The 17446-nt window shown below is 38.1% G+C and overlaps 1 protein-coding gene across 1 annotated transcript in view; it reads left to right on the forward strand.

The window, feature by feature from the left end:
• Window positions 1-17446, forward strand: part of VGLL4 (vestigial like family member 4) — a 193010-nt gene that overhangs the window by 13613 nt on the left and 161951 nt on the right. Inside the window, exon 2 of the mRNA XM_069083927.1 lies at window positions 14401-14477. Coding sequence (XP_068940028.1) covers window positions 14414-14477 — 64 coding nt within the window. The 5' untranslated portion in view covers window positions 14401-14413. The remainder of the gene's footprint in view (window positions 1-14400; window positions 14478-17446) is intronic.

Here is a 17446-nt window from a genome sequence, read left to right on the forward strand (position 1 = left end):
TTTTTTTTTTTTTTTTTGCTTTTTGGAGGGCAATTGGGGTTAAGTGACTTACGCAAGGTCACATGGCTAGTTTTTGTGTTAAGTATTTTGAGACCAGATTTGAACTCAGGTTCTCCTGACTCTAGGGCTGGTGCTCTATACACCGCGCCACCTAGCCACCCCTAGAGAAATATTCTTAATTCAATTCAATTTCATGAATTTAGCAAGTGCATATTGTATGCCTGATACTGTGTTAGGGGTTAGAAACTGTCCCTGCCCTCAAGCAGATTACATTATATTGGAGGAGAAGACACAAACATGTAAATAAATAAAAAGTATGTAACAGAACTAACCAAAAATGGAATATGCTGGTTCATAGGATCATAGATCCAAATATGGAAGCAGAAGGTGGCTTCTCTGTCATTAGAGCAATTTAGGCAAAAGGCTGAATGGCTTCTTGTTGAGATTTTGTAAATGAGATTCTTGGATAGATACAAATTATGCTCAGAAGCCTCTGAAATACTTTCTGATTCAAAGGTTTTATCATTCTGGATGTTGTGAGTATCAAATCAAGTTCCTTCTCTGGTCACTCCAACCCCCATACTACAAAGCATACAAGATAAATAAGATAAAGTCCCTATCCTCAGGAACTTTATATCTGAATAGGCAGGATGAAGCAGAACCAAAAATCACTATTGCACAAGGCAGAATTTGGTATTTCATAAGAAGAAAAGTACAAACAAAATACCATGAGCATTTGGAGGGGAGAGAGATCATTTCCAGTTGGAGATAGAACAGCTATCAGAAAAGAGCTGATGAAGGGAGTGGCATTAGAAGTGAACCATTATGGGGGAGGAGCCAAGATGGCGGCGTAGAAGCAGGAAAACTCCCTGTGCTCCCCCCATAGCCACCTCAAATACCTATAAAAAATGACTTTAAACAAACTTTAGGGCTATAGAACCCACAAAGTGACAGAGAAAAACAAACCTCCTGCTGAAGACAGACTGGCAGATGGACAGGAAGTTTCCATTGCAGCACACTAGGAGCAGAATCAGAACTGTACCAAAAGCTTTCAAGAAAAGTATGAATTGATTACAGGCCATAGAAGAGCTTAAGAAGGGTTTTGAAAACCAAGCAAGAGAAGTGGAGGAAAAATTGGGAAGAGAAATGAGAATGATGAAAGAAAATCATGAAAAGAGAGTCAACAGCCTGACTGAAGAAAATAACACCTTAAAAAATAGACTTAACTCAAATGGCAAAAAGAGGCTCAAAAAGCCAATGAGGAGAAGAATACCTTAAAAAGCCAAATTTGCCTGATGGAAAAAGAATCTCAAAAGCTCACTGAAGAGAATCATTCCTTCAGAATTAGATTGGAGCAAATGGAAGCTAGAGACTTTATGAAAAATCAAGATACTATTAAACAGATCTGAAAGAATTGAAAAAATAGAAGGCAATGTGAAATATCTCATTGGAGAAACCACTGACCTGGAAAATAGATCCAGGAGAGATAATTTAAAAATTATTGGACTACCTGAAAGCCATGATCAAAAAAAGAACCTAGAAATCATCCTTCAAGAAATTCTCAAGGAAAATTGCCCTGATATTTTAGAACCAGAGGACAAAATAGAGGTTGAATCTGCCAATCGCCTCTTGAAAAAGATCTCAAAGAGAAAACTCCTAGGAATATAATAGCCAGGTTCCAGAGTTCCCAAATCAAGGAGAAAATATTACAAGCAGCCAAGGAGAAAAAATTTGAATATTGTGGAAACATAATCAGGATAACTCAGGATCTGGCAGCTTCTACACTGAGGGATTGAAGGGTTTGGAATATGATATTCCAGAGGTCAAAGGAGCTGGGATTAAAACCAAGAATCACCTACCCAGCAAAACTGAGTATAATGTTTCAGGGGAAAATATGGTGATTTAGTGAAATAGAGGACTTTCAAGCATTCTTGATGAAAAAACCAGAGTTGAATAGAAAATTTGACATTCAGATACAAGAAGCAAGAGAAGCATGAGAAGGTAAACAGGGAAAAGAAATCATAAGGAATTTATCAAAGTTGAACTATTTACATTCCTACATGGAAAAACAATAATTGTAACTGATGAAACTTTTCTCAGTATGAAAATAGTTGAAGGGAATATAAATGTATATGCATATATATGTGTGTGTGTGTGTACATACATATGTCTATATAGGAGGGTATATGGGCATATGAATACATATTTGAGTGTATGTATGTGTACAGGTATACATAGAAAGAGGGCACAGAACCAATTGATTAGGAAGGGATGATACTTAAAAGATGAAATTGAGAGGTGAGAGAGGAATATAATGAGAGGAGATGGGGAGAGACAGAATGGTTTAAATTATCTCATATAGAAGAGGCAAAGGAAAACTGTTACAATGGAGGGGAAGAACAGGAAGGCAAAAGGGAATGGGTCAACCTTACTCTCATTGAATTTGGCTTAGAAAGGGAATGACATTCACACTAAATAGGGTATCTCTCCCTACAGGAGAGTAGGGGAGAAGGGGGATGATGGAAGGGAGGGCAGGTTTGGGAGGGGAGGGAAGGTGGAGGCACACATTTTGAAAAGGGACAGGATCAAAGTAGAGAATAGAACAAGTGGGGAGCAGGATAGGATGGAGGGAAATATAGCCAGTCTTTCACAATACCACTATGGAAATGTTTTGCGTAGCTACACACTTACAACCTATATTGAATTGCTTATCTTCCCAGTAAGGGTTGGTGACGAGGGAGGAAGGGAAAGAATTTGGAATTCAAAGTTTTAAAATCAAATGTTTTAAAAAAAATATATTATTATCATTTTTTACATGCAACTGGGAAGTAAGATATACAGGCACTGGGGTATAGAGATCCATCTTGCCCTACTAGAAAGTCGGAGAGGGCATGGGGGAGGATATAGGAGAGAGCAGATTGGGGGAGGGGGTATACAGTAGGATTGCTGTTTTGGGATAGTTGGTAGGGGAAAAATGGGGAGAGATTTTGTAATTCAAAATCTTATGGAAATGAATGATGTAAACTAAAAATAAGCATAAAATTTAATTTAAAAAAAAAGAAGCAAGTGATGGGGAGGATTTTGACAAAGATGTGGGACTGTATTCCAAATAAAGAGAATATTGAGAGTGAAATCACAAAGGCAATAAACAGAGGGAAACATTGGTGGGGGAGGGGTGTGGAGAGATGTAAGTTAGGTTGCCAGAATTTAGGTTATGTTCAAGAAAGAAATCAAGTCAAGTCAATAAATGTTTGAAATGCTGACTTTGTATAAGGTACTTACTGTACAATGACTTCAATACATAGTGAAAATACAGCATCCTTTCCTCCCCTCAAGAAACTTACATTCTTAGGGGCAGCTAGGTGGTGCAGTGGATAGAGCACCAGCCCTGGAGTCAGGAGGACCTGAGTTCAAATGTGGCCCCAGACACTTAAAACTAGCTGTGTGATCTTGGGCAAGTCACTTAATTCTAATTGCCCTACCTTCCCCCCTCCAAAATAAACAAACAAACAAACTTTAGGTTTTTTAACCTTATGGGTGATTTTTCCATCCACAATTGATGCCTCCCTTCCCCTCCTCCCCCAAATTGTTTTCACTTGTGTCACATTGCTCATAAATTATTCAGTACTCCTAATCCTAGCTATCTTGTATGAGTGTATTGTTGGTTTCAAAGAAGCATGTCTATGATTAGCGAATCCGTTGTCATTGACGGGATTGTAGATTTAGAGAAGGAATCAGAGACCATCAAGGCCCTCGTCCTCATTTTACAGGTGAGGAAACTGAGAAATAGTACGGCTAAACGACTTGCCTAGGGTCATACAGCTAGTCAGTATGTGAGGTGGGATTCAAATCTAGGTCTTCTGGAATCCCAGTCCAGTGTCCTATCCATATCATTTTAGAATTCCAGTATATGTAGAAATTATAGAAAAAAGTAAAAAGTCATGCTTAAGAGTTACTGACATTCTCCTTAGATGACTTTATCATCTTTTTGTGCAGTATGAAGTTGGTTCTTTGTGGTTCTGATGTTGGTGTATACATGCAGAATGACAAATTTAGAGGCAGTGCTCTCTGAGATCCCTTCTCTATGATTCTGTGAGACCAGGTGTTCACTTTTAATGTAGTACAATTCTTCATTTGATGCTCCATTTTACTTGACTTATTGTATTAAAGAATTATATAAAATGCAGTGTTAAGTAAAGCTTCATTTTATTACTCTCACTGCCCTCTTTATCTGCTCAGTTATGCTGTCCCTAGCTAATGCTTAGGTCTAAATCTAGCTCTTCACCCTTGGATTATTACTACAACTGTTTCCCAGCTGGTCTCACCTCACACCTGAATTACTGCAAAATCCTCTTAGCTGATCTCATTCCAGTCTTTCCTTTCTTTAACCCACTTTATATACTGCCAGAATCTTGATATGTCTAATATAACACTTTAAGCACGTCATTCCCTGCTCAAGAAATATTGTAATAGCGCCTGTTGGATAGTCTGCCTGTTTCAAGTCTCTCCCCATTCCAATCCATCTTCTATTCAGCCACTTAAATGATTTTTTTTCAAATGCAGGTCTGATATGTCATCCCCCAACTAAAAAATCCCAGGGGCTCCTGGTTGCCTCCTGGAGCAAATATAGAACGCTCTGTTTGGCATTAAAATTCCTTCATAACCTTTCTCCTTCCTACCTTTCCAGTCTTCTTACACCTTACTCCCCTCCACATACTCTTCAATTCAGTGATTCTGGCCTTCTGGCTGTTCTACGAACAAGACACTCTATATCTCAGCTCCAGACATTTTCTGTAGCTGTCCCCCATGCCTGGAATGCTCTCCCGCCTCTGCTCTTCCTACTGACCTCTCTAACTTCTCTTAAATCCCCATTAAGATCCCTACTTTTACTGAGAGCCATCCCCAATCCCTCTCAATTCTACTACCTTCCTTCTGTTAACCACTTATTTGTCCTTTATATAGCTTACTTTGCATATATTAGTTTGCATGTCCCCCTCCCCCCATTAGATTGTATGTAACCTCTTTGAGAGTAGAGAACATCTTTTGCTTCTTTTTTTTTCCTGAATGCTTAAAACAGTGTCTAGCCCTTAGTGTTTAATAAATGTTTATGATTGATTGATAGAATAGCTCTCCATTTCATTGATCAGAACTAGAAGGGATTCTAGAGTCCATTTCTCTCATTGTCATCTTCTTGGTTTACAAGTATAGTATTTCTACAATCTATCCCTACCCAACCTATCCCTACTTCAGCTTCTGTCATTTCCCAGTAATGATACACTGCCCCAAACAGGTTAGTCTTCTCATCAGTTATCTCACAAGATTGTTATAGGGAAAATGCTTTTGTAAACTTTCTTTTTAAAATTGTATTTTTATTTTCAGTTACAGATTCTCTACTTCCCTTTACCCCTTCCCCCACCCATTGAGATGGCAAGAAATATTGACACCCATTATACATATGAAGTCATGTAAAACATATTTTCACATTAGCCATGTCTCACAGGAAAAAAGGTAAGGAAAACAAAGAGTGGAAAAAATACATGCTTCATTCTGCATTCTATCAGTTCTTTCTCTAGAAGTAGAGAGTATTTTTTCATAAATAGTCCTTTGGAAATCTAGTGGATCATTACATTGATGAGACTTACTAAGTCTTTCACAATTGATCATTGTTACAATATTGCTGCTACCATGTACAGTGGTCTCCTGGTTCTGCTCACTTCACTTTGTATCCATTCATATAAGTCTTCTTAGGTTTTTATGAAATGATCTTCATCATTTCCTTTTTGTAAACTTTCAAGAGATGTATTCTCCCTCCTCCATGAAAATCATTCCTGACTATTCTAGCCTATTTAATTTTTTGTATATTATATACTGTAGCAGCAAGCATCCTAGCATACCCAGGATGACTGCTAGCACAGGTTCTTTGATCTGCTTTTCTAAAGGAAAGCAACTCAAAAAGGGGTTAACAATCTTATTTTAATCAAATACATATCTTTTACCTAGTTGAGGGGGAAAAAGTCAGTACCCTGAACTTCAGAGAATACAAACAGAAGTTACAACTAGACAAAAAAATAGAGAAAATAACACAATTTAACAGACCAACAGACAGGGCTTCCAGCTGTCTGATCATCACATACATGCAGTTAGTCACCAGAGAGAGAAGCACCAAGATCTGGGTTTTCAAAGCCAAGGGGCTCGATAGATGCCTGGAGTCTCATCTGGCCAAATCACACAACTCTTCCCATGAATGAGCCATGAAGCAAAACCTCACCTTGCAGGTACATATAGTACCCTTCTCCAGGGTCAGAGAACATCACAACCCTGGTGACCCCCTAGACTACAAAGTAATAGAAGTTGTGCCTCCTGAAAAACAAGCCTTCCACCACAAGCTCCATGTGACCACATTCAGTCTAGTAGAGGGCAGAATATATTTTCAAGTCAGGAAAGGTCCTCAGGTTCAACTTAGGCCTATTAAGGGGCAGGGAAGATCTTCAAATTCCTATTACCATTACATATACTTTAGCATTTCATTTTATTCTGTCTTGTTTTGTCTTTTTTTTTTTGTCCATTGGTATACTATGTAAGACATTTTACCTCTTTAGTTTTCTGGTTTTTTACTCTGTAAAATGAGGGAGTTGAATTAGGTTGTCCCATGAAGTCTCTTTCCAATCTTAATCTTGAGACTGAGAACTCCAGTCTAGAATTCTGAGTGAATACCTTTTTCTTCTTCCTCCTTCTCCTTTTCCTCTTCTTCCTCCTCCTCCTCCTTCTCCTCTTCCTCCTCTTCTTCTTTTGCTTTTTGGAGGGGGGAGGGCAGGGCAATTGGGGTTACTTGCCCAAAGTCACATGGCTAGTAAGTGTTAAGTGTCTGAGGTTGGATTTGAACTCAGGTCCTCCTTACTCCAGGGCCAATGCTTTATTCACTGTGCCACCTAGCCACCCCTGAATATTTTCTTAATTTTTTATTTTTTCAGTCATGTCCAACTCTTTGTGACCCCTTTTGGGGTTTTCTTAGCAAAGATATTGTAGTGGTTTGCCATTTCCTTCTCCAGCTCATTTACAGATAAGGAAACAGACCAGCGGGGTTAAGGGACCTTCCCTTGGTCAGACAGTAATTGTCTGAGGCCAAGTCTGAACTCAGGATGATGAGTCTTCCTGATTCCAGGCCTAGCACTCTATCTTTTGTGTCTCTTATCTGCCTTCTTTTTAATTTACAAGGCAAATAAAACCTTAGGAACTTTTGATGGCAGTGTTATAGAGTGTATATGTGTTCATAAGAGTTTCTCTTCCTGATGTTCTCCATTTATTTATTTATTTATTTATATTTTAAGCAATCGGGGTTAAGTAACTTGCTCAAGGTTACACGGCCAGTTATTTCTGGGTGTGGTGCTGAGTGTCTGAGACCGGGATTTGATCCAGGTCGTCCCAACACTGGAGCCGGTGCTCTTACTCACTGAGCCACCTGGCCGCCCCGATGTTCTCTATTTAAAAAATTCAAATGGTTTGCATTGAGGAATGTTGTGTTAATTAGGAACTGGTATGGTGAAAGAATTTAGCAAAGAAAGTACTGTATCACATAATTAAATGCCAGACCTGTGCCAGATTCCCGAGAAGTCTTGGACTATGAGTCCTACAGTGGATCCAGTCCTTAGCATAATACCCAGCACAGAGTAGGGACTTGATAGATATTAGTTGACTGGTGTCTCTCTTTTTTTTTTTTTAAGCAATTGGGGTTAAGTAACTTGCTCAAGGTTACACGGCCAGTTATTTCTGGGTGTGGTGCTAAGTATCTCAGCCCGGATTTGATCCCCAGGTCATCCTGACACTGGGGCCGGTGCTCTTACTCACTGAGCCACCTGGCCACCCCTAGACTGGTGTCTCTTTTGCAAAAAACTAACTGCTCTGTCAATATTCTTGAATGGATATAGTTTGAGAGTTGTTTTTCCTTCTTGCTAAACTAATATAGACAACTTTTTACTTGGGTTAAACGATTAAAGGAGCTTAATGGGTTATTTGGTTCAAAAAAGTAAAAGGGGACAGTTGAGATAGGGTTCTCTAAATTTTTTTCTCCTTAGGTGATAGTGTTTTGGGGTGCATGTGATTATGTAGGAATGGACTATTTTAAGAAAATGTAACTTGACAAATATAAACAAAAATATCTGTCCATCTATCTTATCTATCCATCTTTCCATTCATCTCTTTCTGCCAAAGGCTTTTCCTGTTCCTTCATCTCTCTACCCCTTCCACCAACTAGTTTCCTGAGTCTTCCCTTCTATGGTTACTTTTCATCTAAGTTGGATTCATTCCTATTTATTAAAATGTTAGATTGTGACCTCCTAGAGATACAGGGCTGTTTTTGCTTTCTGTGAATCTTCAGTGCTTACCATAGGACCTGGCACATAGTAGGCACTTTATAAATGCTATTTGAGTTTATATATGTATGTGTATGTGTATACACACAATACATATATTATGTTATCAATAACATCACAAAAGTATACTTCATTTTTGTAGGGTTAATGGAATATAAGGTCTTCCCTGTCCATTAATAGGTCTAGGTGACCACATGTCCCTTTTTTTCCCTTGGAACAGGAGTCGTGTTCCCAGGTCTAAAGGTACACAGGTATTTTGATCTCCTATGTCTTGCTGCTTTAAATTTCTGCTCAGTTCACAGCTGTGACACATCCTGAATCACATAGAGCCCATCAGGTGATTCAGGGAGATTTATATTGCCTTGGGAGAGGAACTTGCCTAAAGGGAAACTTGCTTAGGGGTAAGCTTGCTTATGTGAGGCTTGCTTGAAGGAAGGCTTTCACACCTTTTGGTACTGGGCCAATTAGGCACTGAGTCACATGGGTTGTGATGCCTTCTGGCTCTGAGCCTATTAGTTGAAAACTATATATACTAGGAGGTTGGTATTTTACTTTGGGGCTCACTCATGGGATAATGTTTTTTTGTGATTTGATCAGATGAGACTCTGGGTAGCCATTGTAAAGGAGCCCCTGGCTGTGCATGAACCCAGATGTTGGTGCTTCCTGGTCTGGTGATTAGGTATCTATTACTCTGTTTAGACAGTTGGAGCCCTGTCTATTTGGATTCTTTCTCAGACTTCTCTGTTAATTAAAGTAAGATCATTAACCCCTTTAAACTGTCTTTCCTTTAGAAAAGCAGATCAAAGAACATGTGCTAGCAGTTCATCCTGTGTGCTAGGGTGGTTACTAATATTTAAAATATTTTTAAAATGTCAAATTATGAGTTTAAACTTTAAAATTATGACTTCTCCTATTAAACTTAAACTGTGGTGTAATTAATTACGTGGAAACATGAACTTTGTAAATTAATATACATCTGCCCCATAGTCACACAGAGTACTTTTTCTACCATGCAGGTTATCATCCTCATCTCTCATGAGACCAGGGGAACCAAATACTTATTGGGTGGGTGACATTGGTCAAGTCATTTAACCTCTCAGCCTCAGTTTCCTTATCTGTAACATGATAGGGCTGGATTAGGTTGCCTCTGATGTCCTTTTCAGTTTTACTTATTTGAAGTTGTGAAGCCAACCCTGTTTCTGGCCGTCATGGGAAATTCTTTCTTGACCTTTCTATAACTTCTGACACTATTAACCATGCCTTCCTCCTGGATAGATCTTTTCACTAGGAATCCATAATAATACCATTTTTTTTAGGCTCAAGATAAGGAAAAAGTTTCATAAGTGGAGTGGGCTGCCTTGGGAGTAGGCTTTATCTCATCAGGGGTCTTAAGTAAAAACTAGGTGTAGTTTGGTGTGTATTGGACTAAATGACCTTTGAGGTTCTTTCCAACTCAGATGTTGTGATTTACCAAATATTAAGGACTTAATATATGTAAGTTGTTGGGGGGGGGGACAGAGAAAAAAAAAAAAAAAAATTACTTTTTTTGGGAATTTTAATTCCATTGAAATGATTGAAATTACTTTTTAAAAAAAAATTTATTTCTTTATTTAAGTATTGACTGATTTGATCTCCTTGCTGTCCAAGAGACTCTCAAAAGTCTTATCCAGAACCAGAATTTGAAAGCATAGATTTTGTAGCACACTCTACATTCCTTATTAGCCTAGCTTCGTAGCTAGGTGGCGCAATGGAGCACCAGCCCTGGAGTCAGGAGGATGTGAGTTAAAATTCGGCCTCAGACACTTGACACTTACTAGCCATGTGACCTTGGGCAAATCACATAACCCCAATTGCCCTGCCCTCCCCCCTCCAAAAAGCAAAAAAAAAAGGATTAGGACATATACTGATCTTTTCCAATTTAGTGGACACTGTTGTGTTTTCCAAATTTGCTAGCATATTGAGTGCATCACTTTTACAGTTTATAGCAAAGAAACAGTCAAGCAAAATCAATTATCCCAACTGCCATGTATGAAAGTGTGTATCTCATTCTGTACCTCTAGGCCATCCTGTGCCTGACAAGAGGGGAGGCCAGCTTCATCATTAGTTTTCTCATGTCATGATTGTCACTGAATTGATCAGTCCTGAAGATTTTCACAATTGTTTTCCTTTATGTTGTTGGGGTCATCATGTAAATTGTCTTCCAAGCTCTGCTTATTTTATTCAGCATCTGTTCATACAGATCTTTCCAAGTTTCACTAAATCTGTTGTATTTGTTGTGTCTTATGGTACAAAAATATTCCATTACATTTATGTGCCAAAATTTGTTTAACTATTTCCCAATCAATGGTCAACCACTTTGTTTACAGTTCTTGCTATTACTATATAACTTTTTATAGTAACAAAGAATTTGAAAAAGAGTAGATACCCATTAATTGGGGAATAGCCAATTCAGTTGAGTTATGTGCATATAATGGAATATTACTGTGATGTGAGAGATAACAAATGTGATGGACATTAAGAAGCATTCAAAGACATATGAACTGACAAAATGATATAAACAGAATCAGGAAAACAATATTAAAAAATGGAATAATATAAATGGAAAACAAAAATGGACAGTTGTGAACAATCAAGCTTGACTCCAAAGAAAATATAAGGGCCTGGGCCTCCCTTCTTTGCAGATCTGACAGTAGGGGCTGTGGGTGTGGAATGCTACAGTGATGGTTTTGGTTGATGTATTGGTCAGTTTTGAACCAAGTCAACTGTTAAGCTGTTATTTATAAAGGATGTCTGTTTGGTAGGGGGAAGGTAGGGCATAATGGCAAACGGAGGTGCTGTAAAAACAAAAGGTATTAATGAGTTGTTTTAACGTTCAGTATGTTTATACATCTGGGTTCTTTCCCTCTGTCTTTAATCTCTTTGCTTAGGAGTAGCATTTCTGGTCAAAGACTCTGTATAGTTTAATGACTTTGGTGGGACATAGTTCCAGAATGTTAAATTTATGTTTTCATTAGAGAAGTTCTTTTCTTATTGGGTCAAAATAGTTATATTGACCATTTTCTTTTTAAAAAGTAGACTTTTATGTTGGAACATTAATTTTCCCTTTACTATCAGAATCCTTTATAAGTCAAGTCGATAAGCATATATTAAATGTTTACTATGTAGTAGACATTGTGCTAAGAGCAGGGGATACAAAAAAGGTCAAAAAAGTCCCTATCCTTAAGGGGCTTACATTTTAATGAAGGAGACAGTGTTTTAACAATTATGTACAAACAAGACATGTGACAGGATAAATTAGAAGTAATCAAAAGAGGGAAGGCACTAAAACTAAGGGGGATTGGAAAAGACCTCCTGCAGAAAGTAGCATTTCAGCAGAGATTTGATGGAAACCATGAAGCTGAAAGGAGGTAGGAAAACATTCCAGGTCTAGGAGCAGACAGGTAAAGTTTGCAATCAAGAGATGAGATGTCTTGTTTGAGGAAGAACAAAGAAGTCAGCATCACTTGATCATAAAGATAAGTGGAGGGGAGTAAAGTATAAGATTGACAAACTTTAAAAGCCAAACAGAAGATCTTATATTTGATCCTGGAGATAATAGGGATTTACTGGCATTTATTAAGTTGGAAGAGATGATATAGTTACAGGAAGATTAATTTGATAGCTTGGTGGAAGATGGAGTAGAGTGGGGAGAGATGAGGTAGGAATGCCAAGTAGGCTTTTGAAATAGTCTAGGTGAGTCATGATAAGGGCCTGGACCAGGGTGGTGGCAGTGTCAGAGGAGAGAAGGTGTTTTGGAAAGATGCTGCAGGGGTAGAATTAAGGGGACCTGGCAACAGATTGGATACAGAAGGAGAGAAGGGTTGTAAGCCTGGGTGGCTAGGAGGATGTTGGTGTCCTCAGCCATAACTGGGAAATTCAGAAGAGGGCAGGGGTTGGGGGAGGAGATAATGAATTCTGTTTTGGACATGTTGAATTGAAAACATCCATAGGACATCCAGTTTGAGATGCCCAGTAGGCAGTTGGAGAGGCAAGGATGGAGGTGAAGAGAGACGTTAGGGCTGGATAAATAGATATGAGAATAATCAGCACAGAGGCCAGAGAATTGATTAAATCGTATAGAAGGAGAAGAGAAAGGGTCTAGGACAGAGTCTTGGGGGATTCTCATGCTCAGAAGGTGTCACCTGGATGAAGATCCCGCAAAGGTAGTCAGAAAGAGGAGGAAAGCCAAGAGAGATCAGGGTCATCAAAAGGAGAGAGAAGAGAGTAACAAAAAGAGGATGATGGATAGGGTCAGAAGCTTTAGGGAGATTGAGGAGGAGGAGGATGAAGAAAAGGCCTCTTTCACTTCAATGAACATTTATCGTTTGCTTTAAAATCTTTCTCTGAAGCCTTCTCATGATATAGGAAGATAACCTTGGCTTCTCAAAGGTTATCCCTGCAGAGAATGAGCTTCAGCAATCTGTGTCAACCCAGGAAGGCTTTATGTACAGTCTTTATTGATGAATATAGTAGATGGAGGTCTGGACTTGGCAGTCAGGAAGATCTGAGTTCAAAACCTGCCTCTGACACTCAGTAGCTATGTTACCCTATGCAAGTCATTTAACCTCTGTTTCCTCATCTGATGAAATAAAACATAGTTCCTATTTCCATGGGGTTTACACTCTAAATCTTTTTTTTTTAGATTTATTTATTTACTTTTAGTTTACAACATTCAGTTCCACAATTCCTTGAGTTTCAAATTTTCTCCTCCCCCTCCCCCCCATGGCGGCATGCAATCAAATATAGGATCTACAAATACCTTCACATTAAATATTAGTCAGATTGTAAAGAAGGATTAAAACCAATGTAGTGAACAATGGGAAAGAGGAAACAAAAAAAAAGAGAGAGAGAGAGCAAGTGGTTTGCTTCAGTCTGCATTCAGACTCTCTAGTTTTTTCTCTGGATGTGGATATCCCTTTCCATCAGGAGTCTTTTGGAGTTGTCTCATAGACTTGCATTGCAGAGAGGAACCCAGTCTGTCAAAGTTGGTCGTCACACATATGTTGTGTCTGTAATTGTATACAAATTTCTCCTGGTTCTGCTCTTCTCACTCAACATCAGTTTATATAAGTCTCTCCAGGTTATTATGAAGTCCATCTGCTCCTCATTTCTTATAGCACAATAGTATTCCATTACATTCATACACTATAACTTGTTTAGCTATTCCCCAATAGATGGGCATCCCCTTGATTTCCATTTCTTTGCCACCACAAAAAGAGCTACTATAAATATTTTTGTACATACGGGTCCTTTTTCCACTTCTATGATCTCTTTGGGATACAATCCTAGAAGTGGTATTGCTGGGTCAAAGGGTATGCACTTATTTATAGCCCTTTGGACATAGTTGCAGATTATTCTTCAGAATGGTTTAATCAGTTCACAACTCCACCAGCAATGCATTAGTGTTCCAATTTTTCCACATCCTCTCCAGCATTTATCATTTTCCTGTTTTGTCATGTTAGTCAATCTGATAGGTGAGATGTGGTACCTCAGAGTTGTTTTGATTTTCACTACTCTAATCAATAGTGATTTAGAGCATTTTTTTTCATATGCTTATAGTAGATACTTTACTTTCTTTCTCTGAAAACTGCCTGTTCATATTCTTTGACCATTTATCAATTGGGGAATGACTTGTATTCTTATAGATTTGACTCAGTTCTCTTTATATTTTAGAAATGAGGCCTTTATCAGAGACACTGGTTGTAAAAATTCTTTCCCAATTTTCCACTTCCCTCTTAATCTTGGTTACATTGGCTTTATTTGTACAGAACTTTTAAATTTAATGTAATCAATATTATCCATTTTGCATTTCATAATTCTCTCTAACTCTTGTTTGGTCATAAAATCTTCCCTTCTCCATAAATCTGACAGGCAAACTATTCCTTGCTTTCCCAGATTGCTTATAGAATCAGCCTTTATACCTACATCGTGCACCCATTTCGACTTGATTTTGGTATACGTACACTCTAAATCTTGATGCTGTTTCTTTCAGGCTCCAACCAGGAATGGAGACCCCATTGGATGTTTTGTCCAGAGCAGCTTCCCTAGTGCATGCTGATGATGAAAAACGTAAGTCATCAATTTGTTTCAAGTACTTTAACAGGGCAACTTCCTGCAATCCCCAGCATATGGTAGTTAGTCACTGATGTGATTTATTTTTTTCTTGAATCTCAGGGTATTTGTACACTCTTAATTTTGGTGTTTATTTATGAGGGCTCAGCATCTTATTTTCTCTAATAATGCAATAATCTATGATCTAATCAATTTACTATTCCCTCCCAACAGTGCAGATCAAAATCTATCCAGACTTTCTCCATCTTGGACAAGTCTTGTTTATGCCCTTCAAAAATTTGCCACAAGTAATCCATCTTAATATGCAAAGAGCCTCCTTCATGTTCTTTCCACGATTCCTTGCCCCAGTGGAGTACATGGGCTACTGACCTTTGATCTTATGGCAATAACTGTCTTATCCTTTTATTTTTTTTTAGTCCTACATTTTTCTGATGATAACCTCTTTTCCAATATTTCTAACATGTTGCAGGCAACTCACATCCACTAAGCACCTCTCCATTTCCCTTCATTTCTTTGCTGGTTATAGTATTCCATACAATATGAGCTATAAAAAGGTAGGTCTTTGTGTAACAAAGAAATGTGGCATCACTTCAAGCCCTGGCTAATGTTCCAAGGTAGTCCATCCCCCTGTTCACTTGCTATCTAATCCTGAGTCAAACTCATTATCCCTTTCCATTGTCCGAGATACAGGTACTGATGGATGAGCTCTCAGGAGCTATCGATCCATCTATGTGTCAGAGACTGGACAATAGATATTCTTTATCCACTTGATCCTTCCTGTATGTATAGTCAGTCAGTCAAGTCAACAAGCATTTATTAAGTGCCTTCATGTGGCCAAGAACTGGGGAATACAAAGAAAGGTAAAAATAGTTCTGGCTCTCAAGCAAATCACAGTCTAATGGGGGAGAGAACATGCAAATAACTTTGTACAAACAAGACATATAATAGAATAAATTGGAGATAATTAACAGAGAGATGGCACTAGAATTAAGAGGGATTGGAAAGGGCATCCTGTACAAAGGGAAGATTTAGCTGAGACTTAAAGGAAGCCCATGAGACAGAGATGAGGAGGGAGAGCATTCTAAGTATGAGGGGCAGCTAGTGAAAATGTCCTGAGTCATTCTTTCCCTGCCTCACTTAATACTAATACTCAAAGGGGAGTCTAGCTAAGTTATCTTTGTGGTTACATATTTCAAGGTTTTTTGTATGATTTTGAGTCTGTCCCTCAATGCCTTCAAAACTTTGTCATCTTCAGTACAAATCTCTCCTAATTGTACTTGGCATTATAATGCAACTGCTTTCCTATCTTTGTTTTCTTTGGTGAAATTTATATTTCATCTATCAATGACTCTGGAGCTGTGATGTTAGAATTCAGATGTAGTAATTCCACTGTTTTTGGCATTGAAAAGAATGTTTAATAAATATCTTCACATTTTCCCCATTTTTTATTTATTTGTTGTTCTCCTTGGAGTTTTATTCTTATATGTTCTTAGGATGCCTCCCCTTGGTTGGAGCTCTCACAGAGATTTATCCCTCCACTTCTCTGTTTTATGAGGCAATACTGTTCACAATTCACCATTTTCCTTTGTAAGATTTTAAAAATAAATTTATATTCTAAACCAATATTTCCCATGACTGCCATGCCTGTTAACTTGCTAAGGAGTTCTAGTACTTTCCAGATGAGGTGATTTTCTAGTATCTTTTGGTATCCTTGTTATGGCGATTGTTTTATGCTGCTTAAATTTCTGTAGGAAATTATTGTGTCAGTTAATATTCTTTCCTCCATTCATTTCCTTTTTTTCAGGATAAGTAATTAATTTTGAACAAGTCAGGTTGCAATTTTAATTGTAAGCCGCACCTTTATTAATTTTTATTCTTCTAGGTTTATGTTACTTTTTATGTTCTGTTTTAGAACATGGTCTGACTGTGCAGAGAGTTGATTCATAAATGATTCTCCCAAGAGTAATGATTAATTTCCTGTGTATTAATACATGATTAATTTCTTTTTTGTGAGTTGTATTATTTGGTGCATGCTATGTTCATTGACTTACAGTTCTTTTCTCAAGAACCCATTATTGATTGACTGACATAAGACTTGTGTGAAATTATAAACCCCTGACCTCTCCCATTACTTACTCCTGAACCATATTATTTCACCATTCTCCCTATGATACCCTCCTTTGCAGTGAAGTTATTGAATATCAAAGTATATGTTGACTTAATTTGGAGGGTCTCAGTCAAATTTCTCTACCTATTCGTCTTCTATAACAAACATCAGTATGTAGTCTTTTGTGATTTTTTTTTTGCAAATACTTAGCACGAGTACTGCAATTTAAAATGACCAGCTGTCCAATGGAACAATGTTTTTTCTGCCCTTGGATAAAATCCATCTCCATAAACTCACTTCCAAGGAATTTTAGGTGGGAAGCAAAGTGTTATCTGCTACCTCTACTCACGAACCTAAGCTTTTAAGTCTTCAAGCATTATATAATTGGTTGAGAGCATGGAGAAGGTGAATGGGAGGGTAGTGAGAAAATCTGACTCATCCTAAGGCTGACTTTGGGCTTGTTCTCCTAGAGATAGCAGCCTGCTTTTCCAGGTCTTGGCTGCGCTCAAAACCTCCCCTGCACAGGTGGTCATGAGTTCGTTGCTAAGAACAAAGGTGCCAAAGTTTGTTTGTGGTTGGAATTTCTGATTTCACTCTTTATGTTCCTGAGCCAACCTCTAGGCCCTAAAATGTACTATAGGTACAATGAACAGATTAATATTCACCCAGGGCTTATTGATCAGTACTTCATATTAGGTATACTGCATCTATGAAATGGGCCAGGAAGCAATTGCCCAGGGCTGGAATAAGCCCTAACTCCAACAAGAAAAAAGAAATATAAGATGATAGAATAAAGGGATGGTACGGTCAATGAAAACATTTGCTTATTTCAAGAATGGGGGAGACTTGAAAGTACTTG

This window comes from Petaurus breviceps, unplaced genomic scaffold (genome assembly GCF_028583685.1).
Source record: "Petaurus breviceps papuanus isolate PSGF00001 unplaced genomic scaffold, PetGlider_PUasm1.0 174, whole genome shotgun sequence".
Lineage (NCBI taxonomy): Eukaryota > Metazoa > Chordata > Mammalia > Diprotodontia > Petauridae > Petaurus > Petaurus breviceps.